This window comes from Eubalaena glacialis, chromosome 9, assembly GCF_028564815.1.
Source record: "Eubalaena glacialis isolate mEubGla1 chromosome 9, mEubGla1.1.hap2.+ XY, whole genome shotgun sequence".
In the NCBI taxonomy this organism is placed as follows: domain Eukaryota; kingdom Metazoa; phylum Chordata; class Mammalia; order Artiodactyla; family Balaenidae; genus Eubalaena; species Eubalaena glacialis.
In genome coordinates this window covers 41,711,899-41,728,373 of record NC_083724.1, presented here as the reverse complement: position 1 = coordinate 41,728,373, position 16,475 = coordinate 41,711,899, and the positions used below count along the sequence as shown (strand labels likewise).

Below are 16,475 nucleotides of genomic sequence, written 5' to 3'. Positions count from 1 at the left end.
TTTACCTCCCCACGTGTGTACCCTTCGGTTATGCTTCCCTGTCACCTTCACTAATGTATGGTGGCCTACCTAGGCACCTGGGTTCCGAGCCTGAGGACCCTGCTCGGCACCTCTCTCTCCCAGGCCACGCAGCCAACATGTCTCCAAGTCCGTTGCTTCGACCACAGGAATATATCTCTTGTCTTCTTAGCTTCCCACCACCTCCGCCTCAGCAGTCCGACATACTCCTTCTCTTCTACAGCCCAGTTCTAACCCGCTTCTCTGCGTAATCTACAGGGAGAGAGAAAGCCCTCTGCCCTCTGGTCCCCAAATCTGCCACAGCCACATCCTTTCTGGGGACATTTGGGACTTTGTTGATGATGTCCCCTCAATAATGGTCTGAATTTTGATGCGTGTGGCTAGCCTGTAGATTTTTGCATTAAGGAACTATAAACTGTTTTGATTCTAAAACTTCCCCGATAGGTCCAAGCTCCTGTCCTTTGTCTACCCACAAATGTTTTCCCTTGGTATGTCTTTCATAAACTTCTTCCCGTAAACGGAGCACATTCTGAAGCTCTGTGCCAAAGACAATGACATCGTCTCCAAAGTGGGCTACTGCCCATGATGGTTCTCCAGGACAGGCCCTGCTCCCTCCTGCCTACCACCGACATCTCCTGCCTCCTGAAACCCAGCATGCATCCCAGCGGCCTCACTTGCTGACTGTTCCCTGACTTCAGTGCCTTAAGAATACAGGTGTCTGTTGAGGGAGATGCTTTAACTTAAGTTGCGTTTTAGAGCCAAATGCTTTCACAACTGGAGGGTTTTCCCTGGAAATGACCTGGAGATGGAGGTACTGATAGGAACTCACAGGTGGGCCTCTGGGGCAGTCACACAGGATGCTTTTTTTAGGTTCTAATTCCACTGGGAATGGTATTACTAGGGTTTGTTATTGTCAAGTCTGATGGGACTTAATCCAAAAATTTTTTTTCATTTTTTGGTGGGTCATATGCCATTTCAGTATCTAGGCCTAGATCCTCTTAACACCTTAAAACTTCATAATTTTAGCTTACTGATTTTCATTAGTAAGTCACTTGATTGGAGTGAAGTGATCTATAGGTTAAAATCTTATCACAGGCTTCTGAATCACCTGAAGTAGAAGGTAATGCAAGTTTGTAGAGTGCCCTGGAGGAGTAGTTACTATGCTGGGCATTGGTGATCTTATTTAATTCTCTAAGAAGCGTAGGTAGCATTCACTCCATTTTAAAGATCAGAACCAAGTAAGGTTCAGAGAGGTTATGTAACTACTGATGTCACACAGCAGCTAGCGAAGAGTTGACACGATATTTGATCATAGATTTAGCTCTGTGGCTCTGAAAGTTATGTTCTTTCCACCATATGCAGTAAATTTGACTTGTTTGCAAATCATACGTAGCACTGAAAATGTTTTATTTCTCGTCTCATTACAGAGATCAGTTAAGCAACATTTTTTGCATTCCCCCTTTCCTATCTTTTCTCCTCGCCACTGCCTTAGAGCATACTCCTTCCACGTTACTGCAGACGGTCAGATGCAGCCTGTCCCCTTCCCCCCGGACGCCCTCATTGGCCCCGGCATCCCCCGACACGCTCGCCAGATCAACACCCTGAACCACGGGGAGGTGGTGTGCGCAGTGACCATCAGCAACCCCACGCGACACGTGTACACGGGTGGGAAGGGCTGCGTCAAGGTCTGGGACATCAGCCACCCCGGCAACAAGAGCCCTGTCTCTCAGCTCGACTGTCTGGTGAGTGAACGTGGATGAACATGGTTTAAGCCTTCATGCAGAAAATAGGACCTGGATGTAGCAGCAACACACAGAATTGATCCCAAGTGGGTAGTTGTCTTCAGTGGTTTGTGCTGTTTGACTTGGAGCGCTGACGAGAAGGTGTGTCTTCTTTCAGTTACTTAAGGTGGATTTATCGGGTTCTTCATGTGTGGCACTTGCTCCAGTGCAGTTTTCATTCACCCTGCCCAGTGCATGGGAGCAGGCAGACCACTTGTTTTCCTATCTGATAAAGGAGTTTAAGAAAACTACAAGCCCTCGGTGGTTTCTGTGAGAGTGCACCCAAGTATCAGAATCTGTCACATTATGAGACGAGAGTAACTTAATACTTCACGTGGCAAACACTAGCTACCCCATTAGCTGTCTCATGGGTATTCGTCCTCGGGTTATTTAGGAAATTTCAGTTCGATTTTCATCCTTGGACCAGCAGTAGAATGTTTCGCGGCAGCACAATGCTAGGTCAGCTTAAGGTAACCGCACAAGATTCCCATAACCTCACGAGCCGGGAGGAGGTGGTGTCTCCTGTCACGTAACACGCCTTGGTCAAGCCTTGCCTCCAGTTGGTGCTGCTTAATCAAGCCCGTGCTGTCCCGTGGCCAGGTAATGCAGGGCTAGGCGAACGGAAGGGACCACAAGGTCTCTAACTCCCTGGCACTTGTTTGGCAGCAGAAACAGGGCCTTTCAGCAGCCAGGCCGAGTGTACCCGGTTCCCGGTGTGGCTCCTCCAGGGTTGTGAGGGCTGCTGCGTCTGCATGTGCAGATGACTCAGGCGGCTGTTTGATTTGCTGGTGCCGAGAGTGGGTCTAGATCTTTGCGTTCTCATGCTAATTAAGATGAAATATCTCAGTACTGAATTTTGTAGATCAAGTTTAAGTACTTCCTTAATTTCATGTAATTTACTAGCATTAATCCACTTTATCATTGTCATAAGTGAAAATAGCTCATTGAAACCAGGAGGGAACACAATACTTTTATGGATTTCTGCTCTCATGTTAATGCTGTTTTCCTTTCCTCATGAGTAACCTCTTGATGGGTTTTGTCTCTACAGAACAGGGATAACTACATCCGTTCCTGCCGATTACTCCCTGATGGTCGCACCCTAATTGTGGGAGGGGAAGCCAGTACCCTGTCCATTTGGGACCTGGCGGCTCCCACCCCGCGCATCAAGGCAGAGCTGACGTCCTCGGCCCCCGCCTGCTACGCCTTGGCCATCAGCCCCGACTCCAAGGTCTGCTTCTCATGCTGCAGCGACGGCAACATCGCCGTGTGGGACCTGCACAACCAGACGCTGGTGAGGTGGGTCAGCAGGGTCCCTGACCAGGGCACTGGATTGACCTGTGTTGCGCCGGAGAGCTGTGTGTGTGTCTTTTTAAAAAGATGAAACACAGCTGTCTTACTAAACATTGTTAAGAATAGCGCCATTTTAAGATGCTGTAAAATCTTGTCTTCTGCACCATTTGAACTTTATCGGATGAGGGGTTGTTTTCTTTCTTTCTTTTTTTTTTTAATTATACTAAGCATCACCAATTCAGGTTTTAAAATAGGAGGTCAGTTTTATTTATTTTTCTTTTTCATAAATTTATTTATGTATTTATTTATCTTTGGCTGTGTTGGGGCTTCGTAGCCATGCGTGGGCTTTCTCTAGTGGCAGCGCGCGGGCTTCGCATTGTGGTGACTTCTCTTGTTGCGGAGCTTGGGCTCTAGGCACGCGGGCTTCAGTAGTTGTGGCACGCGGGCTCAGTAGTTGGTGGCTCGCGAGCTCTAGAGCGCAGGCTCAGTAGTTGTGGCACATGGGCTTAGTTGCGCCGTGGCGTGTGAGATCTTCCCGGACCAGGGCTCGAACCCGTGTCCCCTGCATTGGCAGGCGGATTCTTAACCACTGCACTACGAGGGAAGTCCCAGGAGGTCAGTTTTACATAATTAATGCACATAAGGTGCCCATGACCTCATGAGCTCGTTAGACATATGTAGTTTGCCACCTGTGCTAACAAACCATCGTTGTCAGTAGGTACTCACTGAGAAGGTTCACAGTGCGTGGTGCGGTCCTTGGTGCCGTGTGTATCTGACACGTTCTTTCCTCCGACAAATGATCATTGAGCTCTTACCCTGGGCCCAGGCATTGTGTTGGGTGCGCCTCACCCTGAAATGATCTAGATAATCTGTTGTCCCACCTTACAGGATGGATAGACATAACTATGTCTGTTTAGAAATGAGGTTGTGTAGGATCGGCACTGATAGGAAAAGCCCTGAAACACGTGTGTCTCCAGATGTCAGCACCTGAGAGAGCAGGAAGCCAGAGGTGTGATCCACTAGCGGGTGTGCAGAGGGTGTGATGGAGCCCAGCTACAGGTCCAGGGGAGGGTGGAAGGAGAAGAGGTCCCTGCTGTCCGTCTGTAACGTATTTTGCAGGACGGAGCTCTATAAATGATTCCAAAAACAAAATAGTTATCACTTTTTCCCCTTTTGGGTAAGGCTCTTATGAGGAACTGCTTCTAAGCCCCAGCCCCCGTGTCTTTCGTACATTCTGCCTGCTCCTGGGGCAGCTGAGTCACACGGAGGCTCTTTCCACACTCCTTACGTGAGAGCACGGCCTTTCACCTGGCACAGCCGCCTACGGCTGCACTGCTGCTCGCGGGCAGAATTCGTCCTGCTGCTCTCTGTGCCCATCCCCAGGGCTTTCAGAAGGGAAATGACTCCTTACATCCTCTGAAATTCTCTCCTCCTTTCATATCACACTGACAGAATAGGTCTCAGATTGTGTCTTTGATTAGTTCATTCTCATGTGGCTGTGTTTTCTTTTGATTCAGATGGAGATTTTTTTTCCATCAGTTGTTTCAATTGTGTTTTAGCATAAGAGTAATTTGAAGAGGACTTCCTAAGTGTTCAGAAATAAACAAAACGTGCAGGAGATTCAGCATCTCAATTAAACTTTAATCTCTCTACGTATATGCTTTGTTATTACTTTGAATAATAGAAAATACAATAAACCAAAAGGAAATCTGCCAATAGGGCCTGTAATGAAAGTGAAGGCTGAGGAATTCTAAACTGAGTTCACCTAAAAATTAACTGTTGAAGGACTTTTCTCCATGTTGACATCTTCAGGCAATTCCAGGGCCACACAGACGGGGCCAGCTGTATTGACATTTCTAACGATGGCACCAAGCTCTGGACGGGCGGCTTGGACAACACGGTCCGGTCCTGGGACCTGCGCGAAGGGCGGCAGCTGCAGCAGCACGACTTCACCTCCCAGGTGTGCACTCGTGCACGTGACATTTTAGAGACCTGGTTTTGTGAACTATATGAGAGACTTCAGCGGCAATTCATTGACCATGTGATGGAGTCACTTTTGACTCGGAATTAGATAACTAAAACTTTTTTGTTGTTTTCTGTCAAAATACAACAGTATATATTTTATTGAAGGACAGAAAAAATTTCATTTATTACAGGCTTTTAGCAAGTTTTTATTTCAATGACCATTACTCTATAGATCTTTGAATTTCACACAATTGATTAGTAAGTTAGATTGTGGAGATCTGACTCATTACTTGAGATCACACCTTTGACTTTGATTTCTTCCTGTACAAGTCACATTATCTTGATTTCCTTCATTATTTAAGTAGTATCCCCAGAGGAAGCAGTGCCTCCCCTTTAAAGGAAGTGTGTCCTCTATAGCCACCATCACCGTCACCTGTTTTAATTCTAGATCTTTTCTCTGGGCTACTGCCCAACTGGAGAGTGGCTGGCGGTGGGGATGGAGAACAGCAACGTGGAGGTGCTGCATGTCACCAAGCCCGACAAGTACCAGCTCCATCTCCACGAGAGCTGCGTCCTGTCACTCAAGTTCGCCCACTGTGGTAAGCAGGCCCCTGGCGTCCACCGCCTGTCATTCCTCCTTCCTCCTGATTCATTTCAAGTCCGGTCTTTAGTTCATTGGCGTGTCCCTCTTCAGAATTATATTACTTCCTCACACATGCCTACTTCCCTAATACCGTGTAATTTTCTGCAGTTTATCCACTTTATCCTTGCCCTAAGTATAAATGACTCATTAAATCCAGGAGAGTGGGCTTTATTTTTCCAGTGAAAAGAAACTCTTATTTGTTGCAGATTAGGTGAGTTTTCTGTGTATCATTTGATGCTCTGTAGCACAAGTCTCGGGACTCTGACAAAGGAATAAACACTACCTTTTTTGAAACCCTGTTCCTATAGGCAAATGGTTTGTAAGCACGGGAAAGGACAACCTTCTGAATGCCTGGAGAACACCTTACGGGGCCAGTATATTCCAGGTAACACTTCACTTGTGTAGCCTTCACTCACTGTGCGCTCACTGCTTGGTTCTCTGTGCGTTCTCGCAGGTTAATAACGCACAGACGTGTCCTAGGAGGTAGGAGCTAGTGTCACTCCCATCGCACAGAAAAGAAAACTGTGCCTGAGGGGGAGACTAGGGTCCCAGCTGCAAGCCGTGCCGCCAGGAGTTGTGTCCTGTTCTCTCTGAGCTCAGACCCAAGGTGCCATGCCCGTGGCCCTAACTAGCTCTTCATGCCCCATCCCTTTTTACATGTTAGAGTAGCAGTTTCATGTCTTCTGTGAAATTTATTTATTTATTTAATTTTAATGATGGCTTTTAAAATTTTTGTTTAAAATTTGAGCATTTTGCTTGCACTTTCATTCGTGTTGTTATTCCTGATTTCCCGCCCCCCAAAAGAGTGCTGTGGAAAAGTGTAATAAATCTTGATTAATTTTATGAACTTTTATTCTTATTAACTCAGTGGTACTTTGTGTAGTTTGTGGAATTATTTGCGGGAGAACCAGAGTGTAGGCATGATACACACTCACATACAAATCTCTCTCTTCTCTCCTGCTAGTAGGTGAGAATTTCATAGGCAAGTTAAAAGAAGATTTCCTTTTTAACCTTCTGTATTTAGGATGTTATTTTCTAGGTGGTGGTCTTTTTTTAGGAATAACATAACAGCGTTGCAGTTTTCTTGACCATGTGGTACTAAGTCGTAGAGGAGATTAACTCATTTGAATCTGAAACTGCATATATTGAGTGAAAGTACTGTGCAAGATAATAGGACAAAAATAGCAGATTCTTACTGTCATGAAGTTTATAATGTAATACAGTGGTTTTTGTATTGTCGATCACAACCTTTTAGATGGTCCCAACCAGCACTTTTTTAAAAAATGAAATAAAAAATGTCAAGAGTATATTTTTTGTAGTGAGCATAAGTATTATACCTCATTTCTCTGGGTTATGAAGTAAAATTATGTCTCGGGTCTCTGGGTTGTGAAGTAAAATGTATTTATTACAGGTTGCCTTCCAAAAGTTTGAGAAACACTGGTAGTGGGTTAGCATCTGCATGTCAAACGTTTATTTTTTAACTGTTCAAAGTCCCAGTTAAAATCCTGTGGGGTTTGTTTGTTTAGCACAGTTTAGTTAAAAGTTAACCGTGACTGCTTTGCAGTGGGTGTAGTTGAACATGGTATTTGGAGCTCTAACAAGAGTGGTAACATTTTTCTTCCTAACTATTGAACTCCTCCCCACTTGCACATTTACATTCTATTTTTACATAGGGAACAACGAGGTTTTATGTTAGAAATATTTTTACATTCCCTATCTCAAAAACTATAGTATTTTCAATACGGTTCCCCATCATTACCTCACCTGGACAAGAGGCCACCTTCTGTCGTGGCAGACAGGTAAGCTGTCTCTACCTAATTACCTCTTCTAAGGAAAGTGAGGGCCACGACAGGTTAATTGACGTGTCTGGCATTCTGCAGCTCCGTCTACATCCAAGCCATCCGAGTGAAGGCGAGGGTTTTCACGCTGAGAACCCTCTGCTCTTAGCTGGAGACTAGGCTTTGAAGTAGAGCCTTCCTTCATCAGCGTCCGGGACTGCCTTTCCTCGCTTGGGCTCCTGTTTTGGTCAAGGGAACATGTTATGCTTCTTTTTGCTCCAGATCCTCCAGTCCTGCCTCTCAGTATTCGTGGGTTTCCTTTCAGTCTTTAACGTGTTTGTGTGTCTCTTTCCCAGTCCAAAGAATCCTCATCGGTGCTCAGCTGTGACATTTCTGTGGATGACAAATACATTGTCACTGGCTCTGGGGATAAGAAGGCCACGGTTTATGAAGTTATTTATTAAGGACAAATCTTCATGCGAACTGGACTCCTCCTTGTAGCACTTTGTTCTGTCATCCTTCTGTTCCCCCGCATCCGAAACCAAGGATTTCCGGTACTCACTGCAGTCGTGGAGCTCAGTCCCCGCCTTCCCCCACTTCCTCCCTGCTGTTGAATTGTGAATACTCGTTAAGAACCTGTGATACCAAATCTTCAGCTATCTACTCGGAAGAACATGGATAACCCTACTTAACAGTGAAAGGAATCTTTAATTATGTATTATATCTGTAATATATTTATTTTGTTTAAAGAAGGCTTTCTAACAATGACTGACTAAATAAAGCTGTCTGCTCCTGCATTGATAATGAAGATGCGTTGTATTTGATACCCCTCCCCCCCTTTTTTTGGCAAAGGAGGGGAAAGGAAGGTTTAAAATAACTGATTAAAAATGTCACTAAATGTAGACTAATGACTGTATAGAGATGTGAAATGTATAATTACATATGGAAGCAATATGTTGCTGTGTTGTTAGATGTTTTTGTTTTTTACTTATTTTAAAGATGTTTGGAAATTTGAACAATTAGAAGGTGACAGACCATGTCATATTCATTTGAGTCCATTTGGACAACTTTAACCAATATATCTATAGCTTTAGATTATATTCGATAAAAGTAATTGGACTTTTTCTTTTTTTCTTTTTTTGACTTGTTCACAAGTGTCTTTGTAATATGTTTTTAATTCCTTTTTTTTTTATTGTATTATAGACATATGAACAAATTAAATTTGGCCTCAAAGGGAGAACTTAATCCCTTCTGGGTATTTCTGCCACATTTCTTTGCAGAGGGAGACGTATACCTTTGGGCAGTTTTGTCATTACGAGAAATGATGGGTTATTTTTTGGCATGTTCTTTGGGAACCGCACAGATTCAGGGGAGGAGTCCTCCCACTGTGCAAGTCTTTTACAAGACAAGGAGCAGAGGAGGATTTGCAAGGACCTCCCTCTGAAAATCAGAAAGAATGGACTCTCACCTGGGATGAGGACTTGCTTTCTTTACCTCCGGTTCTTTCCATGTCTTAGCTGGATGTCCCTGAAATGGACACAGGCTGTGCCATTGTGCCAGAAACATTGTTGTTATCTTTTATGTTGTTGTTGTTGTTGCTGTTAAACTATGATATGTGACTCCTTTTTTTTATTGTTATTTTTTGTTTGAATGCTTTAAAAATCTTTTAAGTCTGTGGATCTGCTGATGTACAGTGCCTTTGCTGCTATGGATCAAAATCAAGAGAACTGTGTAGATAAACTTTATTGTATAAGTAGAAAATTACTTAATTTCATACTAGAAATGGATGGATGCTGCAAGTTGAAATGGATTGTCCATTGACGTTCCTAATGTGGTAGCAGGAAAAAAAAAATGGTGTCTTAAGTGCTTAGTGTTTGATGTCTTTAACAGTTTCGTAAAACTCTACAGTGTAGAAAGATTTTGATACTAAACTGTGCATTGTACATAGTTCTAATGCATTGTATTGACCACCAGTACTTCTATAATGGTAGATTGTTTGTGCATTCAGACTTTTAAGCATTAAACATAAATAACTTCTAGTATGCTTATTTCTAATTCTTCGTTTTGCTGGCTTTAGTTTATTTTTCATCTTTGACTATGCCGCTCGTATATATTAAAAATTACTAGTTTTATTCAAGGGAGATTGCTGTAAAAAGTCATGTGGGCTTTTTTATTGTTGCTGTTTTAGTTCTGTGTTTGTTCTGACTTGAGAAGAGCTAGAAGGGAGGGTGGATAGAGGTTATCGATGACGGCAAATATTTATTGCGTGCCTCTTTAGTTTGTCAAAAAGTTGTCATGTTACTGAAAGCCTTGATGCTTTAGAGCTGTGCTGTTCAATATAGTTACCACTAGCCATTTGTGGCTGTTTAATTTTAACTTGATTAAAATTAAAAATTCAGTTTATCAGTCATACTAACTACATCTCAAATGTTCAGTTTGCCACATACAACTAATGGCTAGCGTGTTGGACTACATAAATTTATAGAACATTTCCAAGATCACAGAAAGTTCTGTGGGACCAATGCTGCTTTAGAGTTAGCCGACGCATACCATTTCCAGCCTTCGGGGTTTGGGAAACATTTCCAACGTGATACACTGAAGTCTTTGAACGCCTGAGGTCCCTCGGGCTGCTGCTGTGCTTGGCTTTGTGAAACTTCAGCATAAGAAGGCACTTAAAGAATTCTAAACTTTTGGGACTCAAAAACCTGACATTTTATGCATCCACTGGGTAGAAAGAAGGCTGGGCGTTGGGAGCCCCACGGTGGTCTGGAGTGTCTCGGTGATCAGCTGTGAGAGGTATTGAGTCTTTAGGTGCTAAGAGTTCAGCAGTGTTCATCATGGAAGCAGCACTTCAAATGTGAGTGCTATGAGTGCTGCTACATCAGATGATAACGTTTTTAAAGTATTAGCTTAATTTCTGTTTATCCTTATTAACATTTCTTATAAAGTTATAGAGAATTGGAGTAAAAGAAAAATCATTTTGACACAAAGAATATGACACTTGCATACTGTGTTGACACTTATAGAAGAAGAAAGTGCCTGCCTCAAGGAGTTAGAATTTTTGTTTGGTGCCTGGTGGGTCAAGTCTGTGATGCCCTTCAGTTTTCTCTTTAGAGAGATCCAAAACACTGGCCGTTGTACTGGATTAAAAATCGAGGCGAGTGCGTGAATAAACCTAGCTTTTTAAAATAAATGGCATCTATTTCCTCTCACTGCTGAGGTTTTATCAGATTAGATTTTTATGTCTCTGATATCAGTCTCAGGCCTGGATTGATGTGCACAGCAGTCTAGATGTTGTCACTGTTTTAATTATAACTTGGTCTGCCATAGCTTTTACTCCAAGCATGGTCTGGCGGAGTCTGAAGAACGACCAAGACAGAATCACCCTGAACCAGGGAAAACTTAGTTCCAATGAAAGAAGAGAATGGTGTGTAGGACCGGAAGGTTGACTTACGTAGAACTACCAAGAAGTAAAAAGAATCCCTGACTGAAGACCTTCCAAGACCGGCAGGTCAAATGTACAGTGATAGATGCTAACCTCTTCAAGTTTTTGCAGATACACACCTCACTCGTGGGTCACTACTTACTGGCTTCTTGGCCAGTGAGCTGCAGAAGACCATCTTACCCTGGAATGGTGCGTGTGGAAGCTTGAACCGCAGCCCTGTAACACCTGCAAGTGGTTGGAGTTCCGCAGCCATGGGATATCCAGAAACTCAGTTTCAGGCCATCTCGTAGCCACAAAATCCTGGGACCCTACAGCCAAGAGCAAGAGAAATTGATGTCCCAATTTCTGGACAGAGGTGCAGTCCCCGAGCAAGACTGTGAGCAGCTAGACCATCCGTGATGCTCTCAGCCGTCCATACGGCCAGTTTTTGTGTCCTCAGTTGGACGTTCTTGCACTGGCATCATATAACTCAAGGGATTTGTCAACTGATACTTTTGGCAGTTGTAAGGAGATTTGTACTGGAATTCCTTGCCCAGCATCAAGTAAGCAGTTACAAAATTACAGAGATGTGGGCACCAAAAGAAATTCTTTTGACATTCTTGGATGTACATTTCTGTAGCTACCAGCTCCTGGGCAACCTGTAGAGTGGCATCAGCAATGAGCTCTGGGTCCTGCCACCCCTCAGTTTCCCACTGGGGCAGCAGCAGCAGAAGCAGTGGCTCACCACCATCCCTGTTTTTTGTTTTTTTGTGTTTTTTTGTTCTTTTTTGTTTTTTTTGCTTTTAACTAATTGCATTTATTTGCCTTTCAGTTCAAGCTTCCATTCAGAACAGACAATGGAAATGCTTGATTTTTGACAATCCAAGCACATCAGAAAACCTCTCGTGTTGGAGCATTTTAGCACCAATGCTGTTCTAGTGGTAGGAACTAACTTTCGTTACAAGCTGCTGTTAACATTTTATTTTAGTTCTTTTAGTTTTAGTTTGGGTTTTTGGCAGCAAGTGACAGAATTTTTTGGTCCCAGATAGGAAGTAGCAGCGGAGCTGGGCTCTAGTTTACCTCTCCCCAGGGAAGGAAGTTCTCAGCTGGGATCTTAGGTATTTGACCTACAGGGAAGGAGAATTCCCACAGGGCTGCCTTTAGTCCAGAGGAAAACCATGAGCACAGTGCTTTCACAAAAGTTGCTCTGTCTGATCTCACAGCAGGCCTAGGCAGGCTGGATGCTAGAATACTGAATTTACACAAAAGGGCACAAAGCATCAGAGGAGAACAGTGATTTTCCCAAACTCTCTTATCTCCCAGGGAAGACAAGTCAGCCTAAACCCCAAGGCTCTGGACTTGCAGTTGGAATTCTGTGCCCAGCGTGGCAGATTAGAAGAAAATTGGGAAGGGAGTGTTCCAGATGCTTATACCTTGCTGCCTTTCACCCCTTAGTTTCACATGAATTAACTGGCTTTGGAGACTTTGGCATCACAGCATCTCTTGAAAACTCCTTGAATCAGTCACAGATTGTCTTTTGAGTTCTTGCAATGTGTGTACTCACTGTGTACATGAGGCAAAGATCCATGATGGGCTCGTAGAATTCCCCACGCCTGACCCTGGCATCTCACTGCCTCAGGCAGGGAGCCTCCCCCCGTTAACCTGACACTGTAGTTTGATGAAAATATTTGGAACTAACAAGTTTTCTGTTATTTTGGCAGAAGACTTAAACTCACATGGAAGTCATGCTTTATTAGACTCGGGTGCAGCAAATAAACGTACCCACACTAAAAGGTACTTGTGAGGTGTTTGGGTTTTGAGAATTTAGGCAGTAAATTTTTGGACTCTTTAGGTGGAGTCCAAACTAATGCCCAAATGGTTTCTAGTGGCCCAGCATTTCTCCCCAGACTTAAGTAGTAGTTGGCCATTTCTCAATCTTTACTAGATGCCTCCACAGCCTCTTCTAAAAGAAGCTACCATAGGTGGTACCCTGGCCATGTCTTGTGTCATGTGGCAGAAAGAATGAGCTGAGTTCGCTATTTTTGTTCTTCCAGGAGGCTGGGAAGTAGCAGGAGAATGAGTTAGTGGTGGGAATTAAAGGAAACCGTCAGGGCGAGCATGTGCCCTTCCACCTGTGGACAGCAGCACATGGAAGAAGCGACCCCATCAGGAACCACCAGGAGGGATGGCGTGAGACCCCCCCGACCACCAGCCATCGAGCAGAGCAGAGTCTTCCTTAGGACAACTACCCACTATTTGAAGAACTTCAGTCAGATGCCTCTGTGCCCCCAAAGAGTTCAGCTGAAACACATACTACTTGCCTCAGCCTTTACTGGGTCAAGTCTTAGCATCATGCATCCAACTCGGAGAAGCTTGGTGCTGCTGAAAACAAAGCACCCTCCCCCCCACCACCACCACCCCCCAAAGTCTGTTCATCTTTCCCAGATGAATGAAAACAAGACTTTCTGGATTAGTTGAAGGAGTCGTCTGTTAAGCTTTGTTCTTCAATCTCCTGCAGATACTCATAGCCCCTTTAATTTTTCACCCAAGTAGACAATCAGCGTTAAAGAAATGTGATTTCAGGTTTTATGGCTGGGTTGGGAAGTTAGGGTTTCCACGCTGACGGTCAGTCAACCCCACTGCATGCACATCTTTAGGCCTCAAAGTTTTCGTGGGAACAAGAACAGCCTCCTGGGCGCAAGGTGGTGGTTGTGAAGGTTACTCTGAGGACAAAGGCCTTGATTCACAGACACCTGTTCCTGAGTGACAGTCTTAAAGCATAAAGTGCCCCTAGTGAGAATTTTAGTGATACTCAAGCTGCCTAAAAGTGAAGGATTTAGCTTCAATCCCTGAGGGGCTGTGGGCTTGCATTCCCATCAAGAGGCTCAGCACGAGGTAGTTGCCCTGGGCCAATGCTGGCTTTGCAGACATCCTGCTGTGCGTGCAGCTTTGAGCCAGGAGCACCAAACAGACTTGGCGTTCAACACCTTCAGACGTCTAGCTGACAGCATTTCCATCCCACAGCCTTTTTCTGTTTGTTTGAATATGTCTTTTCCTCGCTGAAGATTTGTTTTCACATGAGTTACAGAGAACAGCACTATGGTGTCTTTTTCATAATACATGCTCTTAGATTTGTGGAACTCATGGAAACTTGGAACCTGACCCCAGACCTGCAGGAGTGCATAAGATAAGGCAAGTTGGTGGTGTTCAAGCTTATAAAGGTTTATCTCTTTTTTTCCACAGCTTTACCGAGATATAATTGACAGTAAGATTGTGTGAGCTGAAGGTGTACAACGTGATGATCTGATATGCATATAATGCTGTGAAATGATTACCGCAGTAAGGTTAGCACACCCACCACTTCACTTAATCGCAGTGTGTGTGGTGGGGATATTTAAGGTTTACTGTCGTAGCAACTTTCAAGTGTATAATACAGTACTGTTACCTAGAGTCACCGTGCTGCACATTAGATCCCCAGAACTTATGTATCTTATAACTGGAAGTTTGTATCCTTTGACTGATGTCTCCCCTATTTCCCTCCAATCCCCTTTCCCTTATCCCCAAGCCCCTGGAAACCACTATCCTATGCTGTTCCTATGAGTTTGGCTTTGTTTAGATTCCACATATAAGTGGGATCATAGAGTGTTTGTCTTTCTCTGTCTGACTTATTTCACTTAGCATCATGCCCTGGGGGGGTCCATCCATGTTGTAAATAGCACAATTTCCTTCTTTCTCATAGCTGCATCATATTCCTGTGTGTGTGTGGGGGGGGGTGTGTGTGTGTGTATGTATCACATTTTTTTAACCCACATGTTGATGGACACTTAGGTTGTTTCCATTTCTTGGCTGTTGTGGATAATGCTGCAGTGAACATGGGGGTACTGTTTTAGTGGCTGCACCAATTTACATTCCCACCAAAAGTGCACGAGGGTTTCCTTTTCTCTACAACCGCACCAACATCTATTTCTTGTCTTCTTGATCATAACCATTCTGATAGGTGTGAGGTGCTATCTCATTGTGGTTCTGGTTTGCATTACCCTAGTGTTTAATGATGTTGAGCATGTTTTCATTTACCTGTAGATATCTGTATGTGTTCTTTGGAAAACTATTTAGGTCCTGTACTCATTTTTAAATCAAAATTATTGTTTGCTATTACATTGTATGAATTTCTTAAATATTTTGGATATTAACTCCTTATCTGATATGTGATTTGCAAATATTTTCTCCCATTCCATAGGTTGCCTCTTCATTTTGTTGATTTTTTTCTTTTGCTGTGCAGACAGCTTTTTAGTTTGATGTAGTCCCACTTGTTTATTTTTGATTTTGTTGCTTGTGCTTTTGGTATCATATCAAAAAGGTCATTGCCAAGACCATTGTGAAGGAAATTTTCCCCTGTATTTTTCTTCTAGGAGTTTTATAGTTTCAGGTCTCACATTTAAGTCTTTAATCCATTTTGAGTTAATTTTTGTGAATGGCATAAGATAAGGGTCCAGTTTCATTATTTTGCATGTGATTTTCCAGTTTTAACACCATTTATAGAAAAGACTATCTTTTCCCCATTGTGTATTCTTAGGTCCCTTGTCAAATATTATGTGGCTATATAGGCGTGGATTTATTTCTGGGCTCAATTCTGTTCCATTGGCCTGTGTCTGTTTTTATGCCAGTACCATACTGTTTTGATTACTATAGCTTTGTAGTATAGTTTGAAATCAGGGCGTGTGATACTTCCAGCTTTGTTATTCTTTCTCAAGATTTGGCTATTCAAGGTCTTTTGGGGTTCCATACAAATTTTAGCATTGTTTTTTCTATTTCTGTGAAAAATGCCATTTTGCCATTTGCCATGCCAATGAAATGCCATGCCAATGAAATTTTGATAGGGATTGCATTGAATCTATAGATGACTTTGGGTAGTATGGATTTTTTAACAATGTTCTTCTCATCTACAAATGCAGGGTATCTTTCCATTTATTTGTGTCCTCTTCAATTTCTTTCATCATAGTTTTCAGTGTAGAGATCTTTCACCTTCTTGGTTAAATTTGTTCCTAAGCATTTTATTGTTTTTTTATTACATCCTGCCCAGAGGCACTCCATAATCAAGCACATTAATATCTCTGGGGCAAAGCATAAATGTTCATACTAAGTGGAGTAGTGATGACTATAAACTTCTACATCTCAGTTCAGGGCAATTTTGCCCCAAATGCATCATGAAAAAACTTCTGGTATTCTTCAAATTTTCCTTCTTGGAATAGGAAATAAGGGATTTGTGGACCGGTACTTGTGTTGTCCCCATTTTATAGATTAGAAATCAGATCCACAGAGGTCAAGTGACTTGAATGACAGACGCTTGTTCTGTCTCGCACCAGAGCCAGTGTCAGCCCGTCAGTGACTGGAACGAGGTTGCCCAGATGTTCTTCTGGCTCTCTCTTTTATACTGCTGTGTCTTACTCCCATATACACTTCCAAATCTTCTGCATCTCTTCTTCTAATCTGTCACTGAAAATTACTCTCATTATGCCCAAGGAAAATTCCATACTTTTTCCTTAAAAAGAAGAAAATAGGCCCTGAGCTTTGCTATA

General features: G+C 43.2%; 1 protein-coding gene across 8 annotated transcripts in view; it reads left to right on the top strand.

Moving 5' to 3' along the window:
* LOC133097894 (transducin-like enhancer protein 4) overlaps positions 1 to 8,814 on the top strand; it is a 144,555-nt gene extending 135,741 nt beyond the window's left edge. For all 8 annotated transcript variants that reach the window (XM_061200323.1, XM_061200322.1, XM_061200320.1 and 5 more), the window contains 6 exons: positions 1,511 to 1,760; positions 2,848 to 3,095; positions 4,902 to 5,049; positions 5,503 to 5,653; positions 6,006 to 6,082; positions 7,832 to 8,814. In XM_061200323.1, the coding sequence (XP_061056306.1) occupies positions 1,511 to 1,760; positions 2,848 to 3,095; positions 4,902 to 5,049; positions 5,503 to 5,653; positions 6,006 to 6,082; positions 7,832 to 7,939 (982 nt within the window). In that variant the 3' untranslated portion in view covers positions 7,940 to 8,814. The remainder of the gene's footprint in view (positions 1 to 1,510; positions 1,761 to 2,847; positions 3,096 to 4,901; positions 5,050 to 5,502; positions 5,654 to 6,005; positions 6,083 to 7,831) is intronic.
* Positions 8,815 to 16,475: the final 7,661 nt, after the last annotated feature.